The sequence below is a fragment of the Vigna umbellata genome, chromosome 7 (assembly GCF_029865625.1).
Source record: "Vigna umbellata cultivar VRB3 chromosome 7, Vumbellata_1.0, whole genome shotgun sequence".
NCBI lineage: Eukaryota > Viridiplantae > Streptophyta > Magnoliopsida > Fabales > Fabaceae > Vigna > Vigna umbellata.
Window position 1 is genome coordinate 7554642 of NC_142171.1, and position 16899 is coordinate 7571540.

Sequence of the window (16899 nt, forward strand, 5' to 3'; positions counted from 1 at the left end):
TTTCCCAACGAACGCTCGTCCCCAGCGAGCGCTCGTAGACTAGCCTCCTCTTCTCAGCGTCCGTTCGTCACATCATCCAATGAACGCTCGTCATCTACCTTCCTGTACTCAACGTACGTTCGTCGTATCACCCAACGAACGCTCGTCATTGAGTCTATTTTTCTCAACATACGTTCGTTAACTCTCCCCAACGAGCGCTCGTGACTCTGAGTCTTTTCCCAACGTACGTTCGGCCTTTACCACGGACCGTTCGTTATCCAAGCTTTTCGGCTGACTGTTAGACATCATTTTATTTTTTATTTTGGTACCCCCATTTTTATTATTATTTAATTATTCATTTGCCTTTTTATTTATCTTATTTCATTTCATTTTTTATTTTATTACTTTATATATAATAATTTTACTTATATACACATATAAAATAGAAAATTACAAGAAAAGTTTTAAAGGTTTAAAGCGCACGTGTGACCGCTCGCGTCGTCCTTGTGCTAAAAATCTTTTCTTCTTTTCTTAAATAAAATTTCAAAAATACGTTTTAAAGGTTTAAGCACACGTGTGACCGCTCGCGTCGTCCTTGTGCTAAAAACCTTTTCTTCTTTTCTTAAATAAATATACAAAAATATATTTTAAAGGTTTAAGCACACGTGTGACCGCTCGCGTCGTCCTTGTGCTAAAAACCTCTTCTTCTTCCTTAAATAAAATAATAAAAATTACAAAAATACGTTTTAAAGGTTTAAGCGCACGTGTGACCGCTCGCGTCGTCCTTGTGCTAAAAACCTTTTCTTCTTTTCTTAAATAAAATTTCAAAAATATGTTTTAAAGGTTTAAGCACACGTGTGACCGCTCGCGTCGTCCTTGTGCTAAAAACCTCTTCTTCTTCCTTAAATAAATATACAAAAAGTATACGTTTTGAAAGGTTGAACACTCGTGTGATCGCTCGCATCGTCCTAGTGTTCAATACCTTTCTCTCTTATTTATGTAATATTAAACGAGGGTATGAATGCTCGTGCGATCGTCCGCATCAGCCTAGCACTCAATACTCTTAAGTTTTCCTAAATAAGTAGATAATGGTATGAGTGCTCGAGTGATCATTCGCATCGTCCTAGTGCTTAATATCGTTATCTCTCTTTTCCAAAATAATTAAAAACATTTAAATATTATTTTAAAGGTATGAGTACTCGTGCGATCGTCCGCGTCGGCCTAGTACTCATTACCTTCTTTTTTCTCGAAAATATTAAAAAACATAAAATCTCCAAAAATTAAAAACATCTGCTTTTCCAAACAACAAACAATCTCTTACCTAGAACTACGTAACCCTGATTTCTCATTTTGAATGAGAATACGTAGGAGCAAGGTCAATCCTTGTCGGGCCCAAAAAAACTAAAAAATATATTTTGTTTATTTTTATTTTTATTTTAGGGATAGTTAAACATTTTGAAACCCACATCAAATTCGCGTATTTAGTTAAAGGTACTGCCTTAGGGCAGGCGTTGTAGGGTGCTAATACCTTCCCTACACGTAACCGACTCCCGAACCCAGAATCTGGTTTTCGCGGACTGTGTCTTATCGTATTGTGGTTTTTTCCGTAGTTTCCATAATAAACTATGGTGGCGACTCCAAAATCTCTTTTCGAAACCCGTTTCTTTTTGGATCGTCGTCCCGTCGCGATTCCGGTTGCAACAAGGGGGAATGTCAGAACCATTAAAAACGCACCCAAAAACCCTCTAAACGGATGCCAAGTGTCAAGCGACGAGGATCCGAAAATCAGATAGTGGAATGCAGGTGTTAGCAGATGAGCGGACGTTCGTTTTAAACAAAACTGAGTTTTTGAAAGTTACGTCACACTTTCTGCATGCATCTTCTTCTTCAAACTCTGATATTCTCAAATTCTCCTACTTCTCTCTAAAAACTCTCCCTTCTCTCTACCAATTCTCACCCTTTCTCTTCTCCGATCTCCGTTCAGGCACCGTGGAAACATTTTCGGCGTCCAGAGCTTCAGTTTGAACCGATCGGTTTCGGATTCTGAACTGGTAAGTTCTTTTTCTCATTAGCCGTTCATTATCTGGTACATGCAAACCAATTTCTGGTTTCATGATTTCATCTTGTCTGAGCCTTTGTTGGTCTTCTGTTGTTTGGTTTAGTTTGAAGATTTGTTGAGTGTGAGGGTAGAAGAAATTTTAGTCAGGCAAACCATATTCGGTCTCTAGGACGTTCGTTCACGCTCAAAGGTAAGGGAAGCTTATTAATTTAATTTGTATAATTATGTGTGTTGCATGAACGTTCGTTGATTTGATTATTGGAAATGAAATATGATTGTACTATGTTCTGATGTATGAAATATATGAAATTTATATGATATGGATGTATGAACTTACGTAGATAAATGTTGAGAAATTGAATTAAGAGAAATGACTTCGAAGTATGAAATTCCCCTATGAGAGTGTACGTTCGTAACTGGACGGTCCTTGACCGTTCGATTTTCATAGTAAACTTGGTTAGAATTGGATTCTTTCATTTGGGAAGAATCCTATTTGAGAACGAGCGTCTTCACTTCGAAATACTGTGCATGAGCGTTCGGCCAAGCACAGTTGGTTATTGATGTTCGGTTATAAACTTAAGTATATATATATATATATATATATATATATATATATATATATATATATATATATATGTAATTGTATATTTTCGTTGTTCGTAAACACTACTATAATAGTATCTTATTATATTTATCAAGGCCTTCTATTATAAGTTTAGTAGTGCTCGGTCTTACACCCAGCGCTCATACTGAGTAGTGCTCGGTCTTACACCAAGAGCTCATACTGAGTAGTGCTCGATCTCACACCAAGCGCTCGTACTGAGTAGTGCTCGGTCTTACACCAAGCGCTTGTACTAGTTTCTTTTATAATCTATTTTGATGAAAATAGCGTTCGTCCAACTTCAATAGAGTTTTTCTCTTTACCGTGCTCCGTCATTGACTGACATTCGAATTTCTTGATGTAAATTCAAATAAACTAAGTATTTATCAGCGTTCGGTTTCTTCATGTGAATTCTTCTAAGTATTATTATTGGAATGTCTTGAAGTGTTTGTATCAATTGGTTCCGGCCTAGAGTCTTAGTACTTGGCATGGTCTTTTTAGCGTTGGGTTGGGGCTCTCAAGAGTCAGTTCATCTAATTGGCTCACTTTGTAAGTAACGTTCGTTCTAGTCGTTCTTGTGATATATATAGTTGTACTCAGTTTCTTTCTTAAACCGACACTAACCCTCTCGGTCTTAATCTATTATGGAACTGGAGACCTCTCTGTCTCGTTCCAAGTGTTCGTTCTCGTTCTGAGTTAAGATTGAACGTTCGGTATTTGGTGTCTTTAATAATCTCTGTACCAAGATGAAATTGAGATGATTGATAACGAAAGATGAAATTTAGATGATTGATAATGAAAGATGAAGAGAATATGATATGAATGAAATATTTTGGATTATGAACGAGCGTTCCGGGGAGGAATGACTCATGAATGTATATTGGATTTGGTAAAGTATGAATGTACGCATGCTAAGCTGACGGTTCATCTTGATGTTCCGTGATTACTCGTCCTCACGTAGAGGAGGGTAAGTCATGTGTGGGAACGGTAGGAGGTCCTAGTCCTTATGGTTAATTTGGATAGATAGGACTAACCTCGGGTGGCAGCTGTTGAGGGTATCCCAATTACTACATCACACGGGTGCACGAACGTCTGTAGCTACACAGATTTCATACAGTCCGGACAGTTAGTCTAGTATTAGGCTTTGCATGAAACATATGATGAAATATATCTTGTGTGTTTGATTGTGTGAAATGTATGTTTATACATGAATTAAATTACATAAGCTTACCCTATTTCCTGTCTTGTCATGTATTCCTGTTCGTTCGTCTTTGTCATTGCGATGATCACCCTGTGGGTGGGAGCAGAAGGAGAAGAGTTGCTGGAAGAAGCATTGGAAGAGGCGCTGGAGGAATATAACTTAGTAGAGTTAGAAGTTAAGACCGAGCCGTAGAACCGTTCGGTTAATAGTAGTCTGATAGTAAGATGAACGCTCGATCACCTTTTCCCTTTGCTTTCATTTTGACCGTTTTGTATAGGCTTTTGTAAACCGTTCGGTCAGAATTACTTAGGAGGTTCGGTCAGAATTACTTAGGACGTACGTCCTATCTTTTGTAAGAACTGAGCTGTAATATTATTATATGTAATCATTCTATTATATGTTATACTGTATTTTTGGGATGTTACAAAATAGTTTTTTTTAAAATAATATAACAAACTAATATTCACATAAAATGAGTAACATAATATATATATATATATATATATATATAATATATAATTAGAAAAGTAATCACAAAAGAATTTTCGTGTAATATAAATAGGTATAACATGTATTTTTACTAATTTAATTACGAAGGAACTGTCTTTATTTATTTAGTTTTTATTATATATAAAATAATAAATAATAAATATTGAATAAATTATTTTTCAATATAAATTAGTAATTATAAAAAAAAAGTTATGGAGAAACGAAGATTATTTGATGGAAATAATCTCCTTTCTCGTACCAACCAAACATTCCCTGTTTTATAGAAAATATAATCGAGAATATAATTTCTAGTAATAAACATTAAAAAGGTTATACAAAGAATATAAAATATTTACAGTAAATAATGAGCGACAAAAATGGAATAGAGAGAGAACAAGAGTGCAGGAATAAGGGAGACAATTAGTCAATCAATCACTTATGACACCAAAAGCAATATACTGATTTGAAAGTAGTTACACTCTCAAAAACAATTCCTCAATTCCTTCAACTATAACGCACCTATGCACAAGAAACAATTTCCAAATTCCAAACCAAATATTCAATATTCAATCTTCAAAACAACTAAAAAATATTGAGAAACCAAAACCACCGCTCATTATGCGACAAAACCAACAAATCAAACCACCTTTAAACCCATCCTCTCTCTCCGCTCAGCTCCACCCCCATCACCACCGCGCTCCTCCCTGTCCCGCAGAATATCCACGCTCCGCCGCCACGCCAACTGAACTAGGCGCCGGAACCAGATAAACCGGTTGCCCAACCGGTCCTGTCACGGGCCGAACCGCTTGGAAGATTCCAGAAGGCGTCTGAATGAGATAAATCTCACTCCCGGTCGAAGGAACCGCCAGCGAATAGCCCATATTATTCCTCTCCTGCAAAAACGACACCGTTCCAGAATGAAAACCTTGCGCCTGCATTTGTCCTTGCGTAACTAACGGCGTCACATTCTCCGTCTTCTTTTGAGAGAAACCGTCCGCGCCGTTAACCCCGTTAACCCTACCGTTATTATCTTCCTCTATTTTCATCTTCCGTTGCAGGAGTTGCTGCTCAGTATTGTGACCAATCTGCAACCTCCGAATCTCGGACTCGGGCGCGCGTTCCGTTTCGGTTTCGGCATCTCTGAACGCTGGACGATCCTCGGAGATGCATTCCGTTTCCGGCGAAGGATTCTTCGTAGGAGCATTGGCAGCCGCCGACGGCTGCTTATCCAATCCGAAGAGAAAATCTGGATTTGGCGCTGCCGTATGCGGCGGCGAAGAACCTTCGACAAGCGGAACCTGAACGGAATTCAGAGCGTCGACGAACCACTGCCGCTCGGGTTTGGGATCGGTGAGTGCGAAATTGATGTTGCTGTTGTTGCTATTATTGTTGTGGAGCGAGAACAGAAAGAGGCGGAGGCGTGCGGGTCTGGGCGAGGTGCGGCAGAGGCGATCGTACTCGAGCATCATGTGGTGGAGGTCTTCGTCGTTGGTGACGGAGATTAGAGCGTCGAGGTCCTCGCCGGGGAGCTGGTACTTGAAGAAGGTATCATTGGCGGGGGCGTTGGCGAGGGAGGAGAGTTTGGTGAGGAGGGCGGGGAGCTTGATGTGGCGGTCTACGGCGAGGATCTTGGTGTCGCCGGCGACGTAGGTAAGGTGGTTGTCGTGGGGGCGAGGCTGGATTCGGCCGCCGTAGCTGCACATGAGCTTGACCTTGGAATGGAGGGATGGCGGGGGCTCGTCGAAGGAGTGGTGGTGGTGGTTGTCGGCGTCGGGGTCGCGGGAGCGGGGGGAGGAGTCGCGGGAATCCATGGTGCTAGGGTTTGGGAATTGGGAGGGAACGGGGAATTGAATTTGGAGAGTGGGAGTGGTTGGTGTGTGAGTGTCTTTTGTTGAGAAAGAGAGTAATGGAAAACGGCGTGACGATAAAAAAGGAGAAGAGAAGAGTATGAGTTTTATGGCATAGATGGAGATGGTGGTGGGGTAGCCTACGAGGACCCAATTACTCTCACTTTCTGATCATTACATGCCCATTCATAAGGTACGTCTAATGTTTTTCTTTTTCTATATTTCTATTTTTAATTGATAATATTACTCTTTTTTATATCTTATTCTTAATCACTTACTAATTAAAAATTTAAATATACGAAACTTTATATTAAAATTTTATAAAACCGTGTGTACACCTACTGAAAATACATTCGTCCACGCGTGTCCTTTTTAATGAAAATCATAAAGTATAAATCTGACTAAAAGCCAAGTCTGCTAAAATTTATATTAAAGTTAATTATTTGATATGGATATATGATTTTTTACACTGAATTTTCAATTTTTTAATATAATATTTAGAAACTTAATATATTTATGATTGAACACAAATAGGTTATTTTACACGATTATATATGACAGCATTAGTAAGTTAGCTAATTATATAAAAATATAAAATAATTATATATGTTTTAATTAAATTCTATACGGATGCCTTTCTATGGTTCTCTTATTGTACAATTTAATTAGAATGTGTATAATTTAATGACTAAAAAATAGAAAATTTTAATTGCAGAATTAATTCGTTTTATCTAGACGCGGTAAAATGATTAAAAAATATATTTTCTTTATTAAGTTACAGAATAGCTTTATTTTAAAGATTTAAATGGTTGAGACTCTTATGTCTTATGCCAGTTAATTTGTTGATGGCATTTGAGAAAATAACAAAATATATATTAGGGCTTCCCACGATTCTAAAAGTTGACAGAAGTTGATACAATGATACCATTGTAGAAATTAAATACTCATTGAATATTTACATTTCAATGAGTTTTAATTAATTATTTAGTTAATAATACTTGATTCACTTTAATCACACGCTCTTATTAATTGATCACACGTATATGATATGATACTCGGATAATCAATTAACTACCATTGTAAGATAAATGGAAAAGAAAGTAGCGAAAAAAGTGTATTATTTAACAAATTATTATATCGAATATGAATATTTTGTTATATGTTCATTCAACTATAAATTATTATGTAAAACAAAATTGTTATTTTCATAAATAAATATTTTCGAATTATATTCGAGATAATTCTTTTGGGATAAATATTATAATTATTTAATATTGCATATTATAAAATGAATTTCCTTCTATCCAAGGACGGATACTGCAAGCTCCCGGACGCCCTTTCCAATTTGATTTTTTCAATATATTGCATAGTATATTATTATTTTTATTTAAGGGTTTAAGTATATAAAGAATATCTCTGTTATTTATTTTTCAATAAATATTATATCTTTATGGTGGAGATTATTATACTTTTTTTTTCTCTAAAATAATTTTGAAGAAACATAGTTGTTTCTCCGATAATTTTAAGTAAATTTTATTTTAAAAATTATAATAATTATAAATTACAATCAAATTATTCCAGAGTTAAAATTATTTATTAAATTTCGACATGTTTCCAATTAAGTCCGGAGTCAACACCCACATATTTCATATGAATAATAGAAAAATAGATTTGTAACATTCCATAAATACAATCATAAACCATACAAATAGAATATTCACATATATTAATATACCAAATCAGTCTTACATTAAAGAAATAAAGCACGCTCGTGGCCGAACGGCCTTACATAACTATACAAATATTAAAGGTGTACAATCTGAGCATACCTGACCGAACGTTTTACAAAATAGAAATACCGAACGATCAAATTAAGCAAAAAGGGAAGGGGGTCGCTTTAATACAGCACGCTAATATAACTAAACTAAACAGATAACCGAACGTACTACTGTTCGGCCTTCACTTCAACATCGACGAGATTTTCTTCCTCCAAGATTCCTTCTTCAAGCGTCTCCTCAAGCAACGTCTCTCCATCTGCTCACATCCACACGGATGATCATTGCAATTGACAAGGACGGACGTACAATGACGAGACAACACAAGGAAAAACGAAGGGTAAGCTTATTGAATTTAATTCAAGTCATAACATGCATTTCATAACACATCGAACATATCGAATAATTCACAACATATAATTCACTCAATTCTTTAACTCAATCAATTCCTGATACTAGACTGACTGTCCGGACTGTATGAATTATGTGTAGCTACGACGTTCGTGCACCCAGGTGGTGTAGTAACTGGAATTTATCATCAGCTACCACCCGAGGTTAGTCCCTTCCATACAAAGTACCCCTAAGGACTAGGACCTCCTGCCGTTCCCACACATGACATACTCCCCTCTACGTGAGGACGAGCACTCACGGAACATCAGGATGAACTGCCAGCATTAGCATGCCCACAATCATACTTTACAAAATTCCATATTCATCCATACATGAGTCATTCCTCCCTAGAACGCTCGTTCAAAATCCACAAGCATTATTTCATCTCATATACTGTTCATTCCTTATAATTCTTCACTTTAATCTCATTTTCGTCTTCCATTTCAATTTCATAAAATAACGAGCGTTCAACCCTCTTCATAATGAGGACGAACGTTAAAAACGAGACCGAGAGATCCTCGTTTCAGAAAAAATAAAACCGACATTTAATATTTGACGAACGTCATTTACCACTTGAATCAGTTGAATGAAATGACTCTAAGAAGATCCGATCAATACTCAATAATAATTTAGGTACAAAGGCTCTATGTCGAATCCAAATGGATAGAGACACCTCAAGACGATTAAATGACCATACCGAGAACAATTCAATTATAGAAACCGACTACCAGTCAATGACCGAACGCGGTACACGGAGTTACTGAAATTTGGACGAATGCTATTTCCACCCGTTTTGTAATTTAATACTAGGACGAGCGTTCAGTATAAGACCTAGCGCCACTCATAACGAACGCTTTGGGTCGAGACCCATCGCAGATGTGTACTCATAATAGAATTAGAAATACAGGTGATACGAGATGGTGAAGATAGAATTTAGAAATGACTAAGTGTCCAAAGGTATAGTTATAAGCTTCTCAACTCCTCACATAACACTCGGGGCATCTACGTTCAGCCGAATGCTCAAACGTAGCACCAATACAAGAGGGCGTTCGTCCTTAACTAGAATTCTTTCCAAATGAAAGAATTCCAATTTTAACAGTTTACTAGAGAAACTGAACAGTAAAGAACCATTCGATGACGTACGTACATTTTCTTAGAGAGAATTTCGTCTTCAATTTTTCATCTGTTTCTAACTCAACATTTATCGTATAGTTCATATCTTATAATTTCATATCAATTATCAATTCACATACTTTATAGGATTCGTATTAACAATTCATGCTCCACGATAATTATCCATATTCGCATTCATACATATCAACCATCATCATACATAACAACCAGCATGCACCACATACATTCAGTCAATAACGAACGCTCATACAGAAAACAACATACGAATATCAATTAAATTAAATAAGCTTCCCTTACCTGGATCAGTGGTGAACGTCCTAAGAGTAAGATTTTGATTCATCCAACTACAGCTTTCTACCCTCAACGATTTTCTTAATTCCTCCAACTAAGTCTAACCATAAAAATACATAAGAATTTAGATTGTACCCCTGCATGCAACCAAATCTTGGTTTTGCAGGTAACCCAAAAACGAACGGCTAAGGTCGAGAACTTACCAGCTTCAAACTCTGAAACTGTTCGGTCCAGCAAGAAGTTCACGACGCCGGGATTACTTATATGGTTTCTGAATGATGAACGGAGAAGAGAAAGGATGAGTTTCAGTATAGAGAAGGAAGAGTTTTCTAGAGAGAAGGAGGAGAAAATGGATATTCAGAGTTTGGGAGGAAGACGGTGCGTGCAGAAGAGTGTGGCAGGTTTTTCAGAAATCATTTTTGTTTGCCCCACGTCAAACGGTCGTGCGCTCTTCTGTTGACACCTGCACTCCACTTACTGACTTCCGAATGTTCCATTTTGACACTTGGCAATTTGTGCGTCAGAGTTTGAGTGCATTTTTAATGCATCTGAGCAAGTGTCGTGGGTGCATTTAATGAGATTAAACAGGTGGGGTTTGGGTTAAATTTTCGAGGTCTGACAAGATTGCATATTGAAAATGTAATATATTTTTGGCTTTTAAATTTACATTCTTTGTCACCATATATATAGCGTCTTTCATTTCATTTTCTTTTCTTCCGTTATTTGAAAATAAACTATTTTTAAAGGTTTGTTGACTGTTTTTATCTCTGATATATAATTTGATGTAATGTGATTTATTCAAATTTAATTGATATTTAGAATCTAATTAGTATAAAAACTGTTAACAAAATTATATTTTTTATTTATTTTAATTGTGACATCCCAAAATATATGGCATGCATATATAATAAAGACGTCATCAAGTTATAATATTGGAAAGCAGTTAGAGACATATAACAGAATATTGGGATTACAGTCATCCTTACGATACAAGGGAGTTAAATCTGGAAGTACTAGAGTCTTCCAACATACCAAGGATTCTACATATTAAGGTTTTTCAAAACACACAAGGAAATCCTAATGAAACTAGGATTCAACGTCATCTTCCTCCAACGCCTGCTCTAGGGCACCTTCTTGACATCTGCTCCCATCCAAGTGGATGATCATCGCAAGAAGAAACACACCAACATAACAGGAACACAAACAAGCAAGGGTGAGCTAATTATATAAAAAGCATACAATATAACAATATGTGCATGCAAGATAAACACGCATCCTAACATGTGATATTCTAGACTTGACTCGTCCAGACTTTAGAATGATAGTCGAGCTATGACGGGTCTTGCACTCATGGTGACTTATGATACTTGGGTTCCCCACCTTACCACACTCATGAGGTTAGCCTGTTCCGGGCCTTGAGGCGTACTGAAAGTCCCTAAGACTAAGACCTCCTGCTACTCCTCACCACATGATTCAATCCTCTCTACGTGAGAAGAAAGACCATTGGAGTTTCAGGATGACCCCCAAGACTGAGCTCCTACATTCATTCTAAACATACTTGAATCTCAATAAGAGAATTCACTATGGATCACAACATGAGGCACTACCAAGTAATCCCCTGTGAGGTCCATGGAATTACGTCCATCAAACATACTTTGAAAATCACATACTTTCACTTTTACATTGCATACAACCATAGATATAATACTAATTATACTTCAAAAGACCACAAACAACTTAATAAGTCATCAAAAATCACATGAAACCATTCAATGTACATTAACAAACAATAACAGTCCAAGAAGACCCACTAAACAATACAAAACCCCTTAAACTCATACTTAGACAAGGAAAATAACTTTGAAACCATCACCAACAGTTTCGGAAAGGCCCAAAACCTCTATGACAACCTAGAGAACGTCCAAAAATGATATTCAAAGCCCCGAAAACCACCCAAAACTGTCCTGGATGATTTTCCGACAACAATAATCGATTATCATATGTGATAATTGATTATTTGCAAGAGCTTTGAAGAGGATACAACTCTCTGACTAGAATAATCGATTATCAAGTGAGATAATCGATTATTCTTATCAGTTTTTGACAGCAACGTGATTTTTCTAGTTTTGGTGTATCTTAGACATATCCAAATGAACAATTTAAAATCTGTAACACTAATATTGATATGAAACATGTTTATAGATGAAAGTAAAGTATTGCATTGGTCATTTGGATAGGAATTAGATGTACTAAACCAACTCAATTTCTACTCCAAAACATCAAACTCAATAACTAGAGGACCCCAAACCCAATTCTAACACTTTGTACCTATTCTGACCAATTTGGTGACTCAAACAAGTCACAATCCACTTGCTAAGACTGCCCCAATAGCCCAATTATACCCATAACCCCTAACTCTCAAATTCACTACCTCACTTCCTCCAAAAGGACTTAAAACACTACCGAATCACCAAGTTTTTTACCTAGTTAAAGTTACAACAAATTTCACACTCCAAATCACTTCTAACATGATCCAATACAATAATTAAGTTCATCAAACTCACTATAAATCAATCAATCACAGTTCCATCAATTACATCATTCAATTCAAACCATCCTATATACTTCAAATCCAAAGTATCGTACAAAACTGCACGACAGTCCAAAATTCAACATGCATTCATTTACAAAGCAGATTCAACAAATAAACTCAAAGAAAAATAATTAGCTCCCCTTACCTTGGTGGTTATAAGCACAACACTTTAGAAGAAGCCCTAAAACAGTAACCCTCGCACAGAAACAAGTTCAACAAGACCTACAAACCACCAAATTGGAATAGAGTACAACTCTTAGAGCTAGAATGAATAAGGAAACTAAAGGGAAAAGCTACCAGCTGCATGAAACCAGTAAAGTGGCATGCCCTAGATTCAAAGACAGTGGAGGAGAAGGGGAAAATGACTTACCAGTCGGAATGAAGAAAACGTTCGGTAGAAATGGAACCCTCTACGCCGCGGACGCTTAGGCAACACCTAAATCAAAATCCTACGGTTCAGTGAGCTGGAAATGTAAAGAGAAGGCAGAGCAAGGTTAGGGAAAATAAGAGTTCTAGAGAGAGAAGGGAAAGTCGGCTAATGAACTCAGATTTTGAAATGTCCCTTCTAAGGTCATGGTGTCCTTAGTTTTTTTTACAAGCTTGACTGGTTCAACATAAGACCCAATAGCCCTACATTTTTCAGGCCCTTACATTAATTCACTTAGGTTTGATAATATCCGAGTTTGATTTTCAGATAAATTTTACATAAATAAATAATAGAAATTTCATAATTAAAGTACTTTTGTCCGCATGTCATTTCTTTTATAATTCTGGTTTCCTATAACTTACATTCTCTTAATTTTATCTGAACTTAGAGAGTAATTAAGACTATGTGGTATTACCACATTACACATATGAGGAAAGAACTCAATGAAGAACAAAGTAGACTATAAAAATTATGTTCTTGGTAAGTGGTTGAATCCATACTAAAGATTTTTCTTTTATTTTTTATTTCGGGTGTCTGGTAAAAGGATGATATAGATGTATGGTTGATAGTTGGATTTTTACTTGGAGTTCTCTTAGATTTTTAAAAGTGTCGAAGAAATATTTTTGCTTATATTATCTTTAAGTAAGGAGAGCAAATATTACCTTTTAAATAAAAAAAAAATTGTTTAGATGTGTTCACAATGTGATTGTGAAATTGTGTGTACATGAAATAAGAGATTGCATATATGATTTTTGAGATAATGGGAATTGCATATGATATTAAAAATGAATTGGGTGATTACGAACCACACAAATGTATTTTGGATAATTTCATTATATGTTTATTAATCGTGTGGTTGTTTTCTCTCTAAATCTAAAAGTGTTACTATTAATTAGGTTAGGTTTGATATTGTTCAAATGGTGATTCCTCGCTTCAATGTCAATAGAAACCACTTGAAAAACACTCACCAAAGCACTATTTGAAATAAGATATCATACATGCTTTAAGCAATTTCAAAACTTGTTTCTTTACAACCACTTTCGCGGAGGGATTTAGACATCTTGGAGGTTGAGCTACTAGTTTTGGATCCTGTTCCATATGAATTATATGCATACAATAGGTTTAATCCTTTAGTACATCCCTATTTATGTAGGAATGTCTCAATTGGGTCCTCGTTTTTTAAAGTGTATCAAAATGGTCCTTAATTTTGAAAATTGATATCAATTGAGTCCTTTCCGTTAAGTTGGGTGGACGGCGTTAAAAAAATTGATGAGTGAATGCTGAGATGACGAACGGGGACGCTCGTCCATCAGCGAACGAACGCTCGTCGACCACCGAACGAACGGTCGTCCAGTGTGGAACGAATTGTCGTCCAGCAGTAAGAGGTCGACGAGCGTTCGTTTTCTGGTGGACGAGCGTTCGTTCTCTGGTGGACGAGCGTTCGTTCGCTGGTGGACGAGCGTTCGTTCGTCATCTCAGCATCCACTCATGAATTTTTTTTACGCCGTCCAGCCAACTTAACGGAAAGGACTCAATTGATATGAATTTTCAAAATTAAGGACCATTTTGATACACTTTAAAAAACGAGGACCCAATTGAGACATTCGTACATAATACAATACAATAAACTAAAATCAACTTCTTTTTTTCTCGAGGTGACAAATTACTGTTAATTATACTTTCTGTTCTCTAAATTTCATTTCCCTTTTCTGTTCTTCCATCTCACACTTATTTGGAGGGATTTCATTGGAGTGGTCTGTAATGAGGTATCAAAAGCAAAAGAAAAGCAGTAAAGGAAATCCCAAATTATTGAAATTCGTCCTCATTAAATAAATATTCTGCAACAATTAGCTGAACAAAAAGTGCAACAATTCCAGGAAATATAACAAAAACAAGAAAACAAGCAAGATTCAGAGAATGGATCACCAACAAAATCATTTCGCACCATCTCTCTCTTCTAACGGTTTCTTTAATACTATTCTTTGAATCAATAAAAATCCTTCAATTTAGTGTTTGTTATTTTAACCCGAAGCCCCTCCTTACTTCCAATTTCTCTTCCACCACGTGCTTCTCACCCTCTCTTCCATTTCTAGTTCTTCTATTTCACTTAGAAATCACATCACTAGTGTTTTCTCTAGTCTTGTCAAAATAGGTTGTAACCACGAGTCAACTCGGCTCACCAATCCACTTAATTTAATTTAATTATTTATTATTTTATGCTTCAATATTATTAGTTAGATTTTTTTTATTATATTATAGATGTGGATAAAAAAAATTGTTTTAATAGAGAAAAATATCATAGATTTATCTATTCAAGACTCTAATATTATAATTGGACAAGTAATACAAAAGTTATCAATATTAAAAATGTATTTGTTCGCCTTTTGTGTTTGTTTTTGGATTACGATTGCATTGTATGATATTTTTTTTATTTTAAATTATCTTTGGACTTTAACATCATTTTAGAGTGAAATTTATTTAGATTTGAATTTAAAAAAATTATAATATTTTTTATTTTAAAAACAACTTATAATTAAGTGAGGCAGTGAGCTAACCCGTTTAACCCACCAACCCGTGGTGGGTCGGACTAGGTTCGAATTTTTTCAGCTCGCTAATAAGTGAGCTAGGTTGGATTAGCTCACTAAGTGACCAACCCGTGGTAGGTCGGGCCAGGTTGAGCCAAGTTACCCGTTTTAACCGCTCTAGTTTATTACTATAGATATTTTTCTCTCTTGAAATATGTTCTAAGTTACACTATATATGAAATCTGAATGAATAAAAAATATATTAAAATATTAATATAACAGTAATGTAAACTTTTATAAATTCATATTTAAGAGAAAAGAAATGGAAAAAAAAATCTTCTTGCATCTTCCTTCCCTTTTTTTTTTCTATTTTCATCTTGGTTCTATTTTCCATAAAATAAAATAAACATATTGATTTAAATTTAAAATAGTGGAAGAGACTTAATTTATTGAGCATTAAAATCTAACTTGGACATACATAGGTAAGGGAGCTAACTAGTTTTCTATGTTTATCTTATTATTGTGTTATTTTTAATTAGATTATCGATGAATGAGTTTATTTGTTTTGATGTAGTGATGATTATTTAATGATGACAATAATGAATTTATAAATTTTATGGAAGGAAATTATAATAAATTATTACTATTTTTAGATTATTTATTTTTATTTATTGCTATTTATTTTAATTAATAAGATGTCCTTCACATCATTTAATATTTATTTATCATTATTATTTGTATTTATTTGTTTAGTGAGTGGCTATAACATCCCAAAAATACAATGTAGAATCATATAATAGAATAATCACATTCATAATATTACATATCAGTTTCAAATATAAAGGAGGTATGATTATGGCCGAACGACCTTACATAGTCATAGTGAATTTGCAAATCTTACAATCCTACGACCAAGACCGAACGATATTCAAAATAACTATACCGAACGGTTCTACAAAACAAATAAAATAGAAGTTACAGTAATAACCGAACGGTTTACAAAATAACTTAGACTGAACGATAATACAAAGAAGACCAAAGCCTAACCAAACGGTTCTACTGTTCGGTCTTCACTTCCACCTCAACCAATGTCTCTTCCAGTGCCTCTTCCAGCAGCTCTTCTCTTTTTGCTCACATCCACACGGATGATCATTGCAACAGGAACAAAGACAGACAAAAGAACGAAATAGACAAGACATGAAAAGGGTAAGCTTATGTAATTTAATTCATGGATCAAACATTTTTCATATCACACAGGTTCCACCCTAATCAATGGTACAAGATTAATCATTCATTATTGCATGCAAGAAACCAACATTTGACTCTGACTGTCCGGAATGTATGAATTCTGTGTAGCTACGACATTTGTGCACCCGGGTGATGTAGTAACTGGGATACCCTCAACAGTTGCCACCCGAGGTTAATCTGTTCCGTCCAAGTTAACCTTATGGACTAGGACCTCCTGCCATTCCCACACATGACTTACCCTTCTCTACGTGAGAAAGAGTAATCACGGAATATCAGGATAAACGACAGCTAAGCTTTATCCACATTCATATTTTACCATTCCAATACCATTTCATGAGAT

The 16899-nt window shown here is 35.7% G+C and overlaps 1 protein-coding gene across 1 annotated transcript; it reads right to left on the minus strand.

Moving 5' to 3' along the window:
- Positions 1-4729: 4729 nt before the first annotated feature.
- Positions 4730-6389, minus strand: LOC124827807 (uncharacterized). The gene has a single exon (XM_047300955.2). The coding sequence runs from the start codon at positions 6138-6140 to the stop codon at positions 5016-5018; it is 1125 nt and encodes a 374-aa protein (XP_047156911.1). The 5' UTR covers positions 6141-6389; the 3' UTR covers positions 4730-5015.
- Between the last annotated feature and the right edge of the window lie 10510 nt (positions 6390-16899).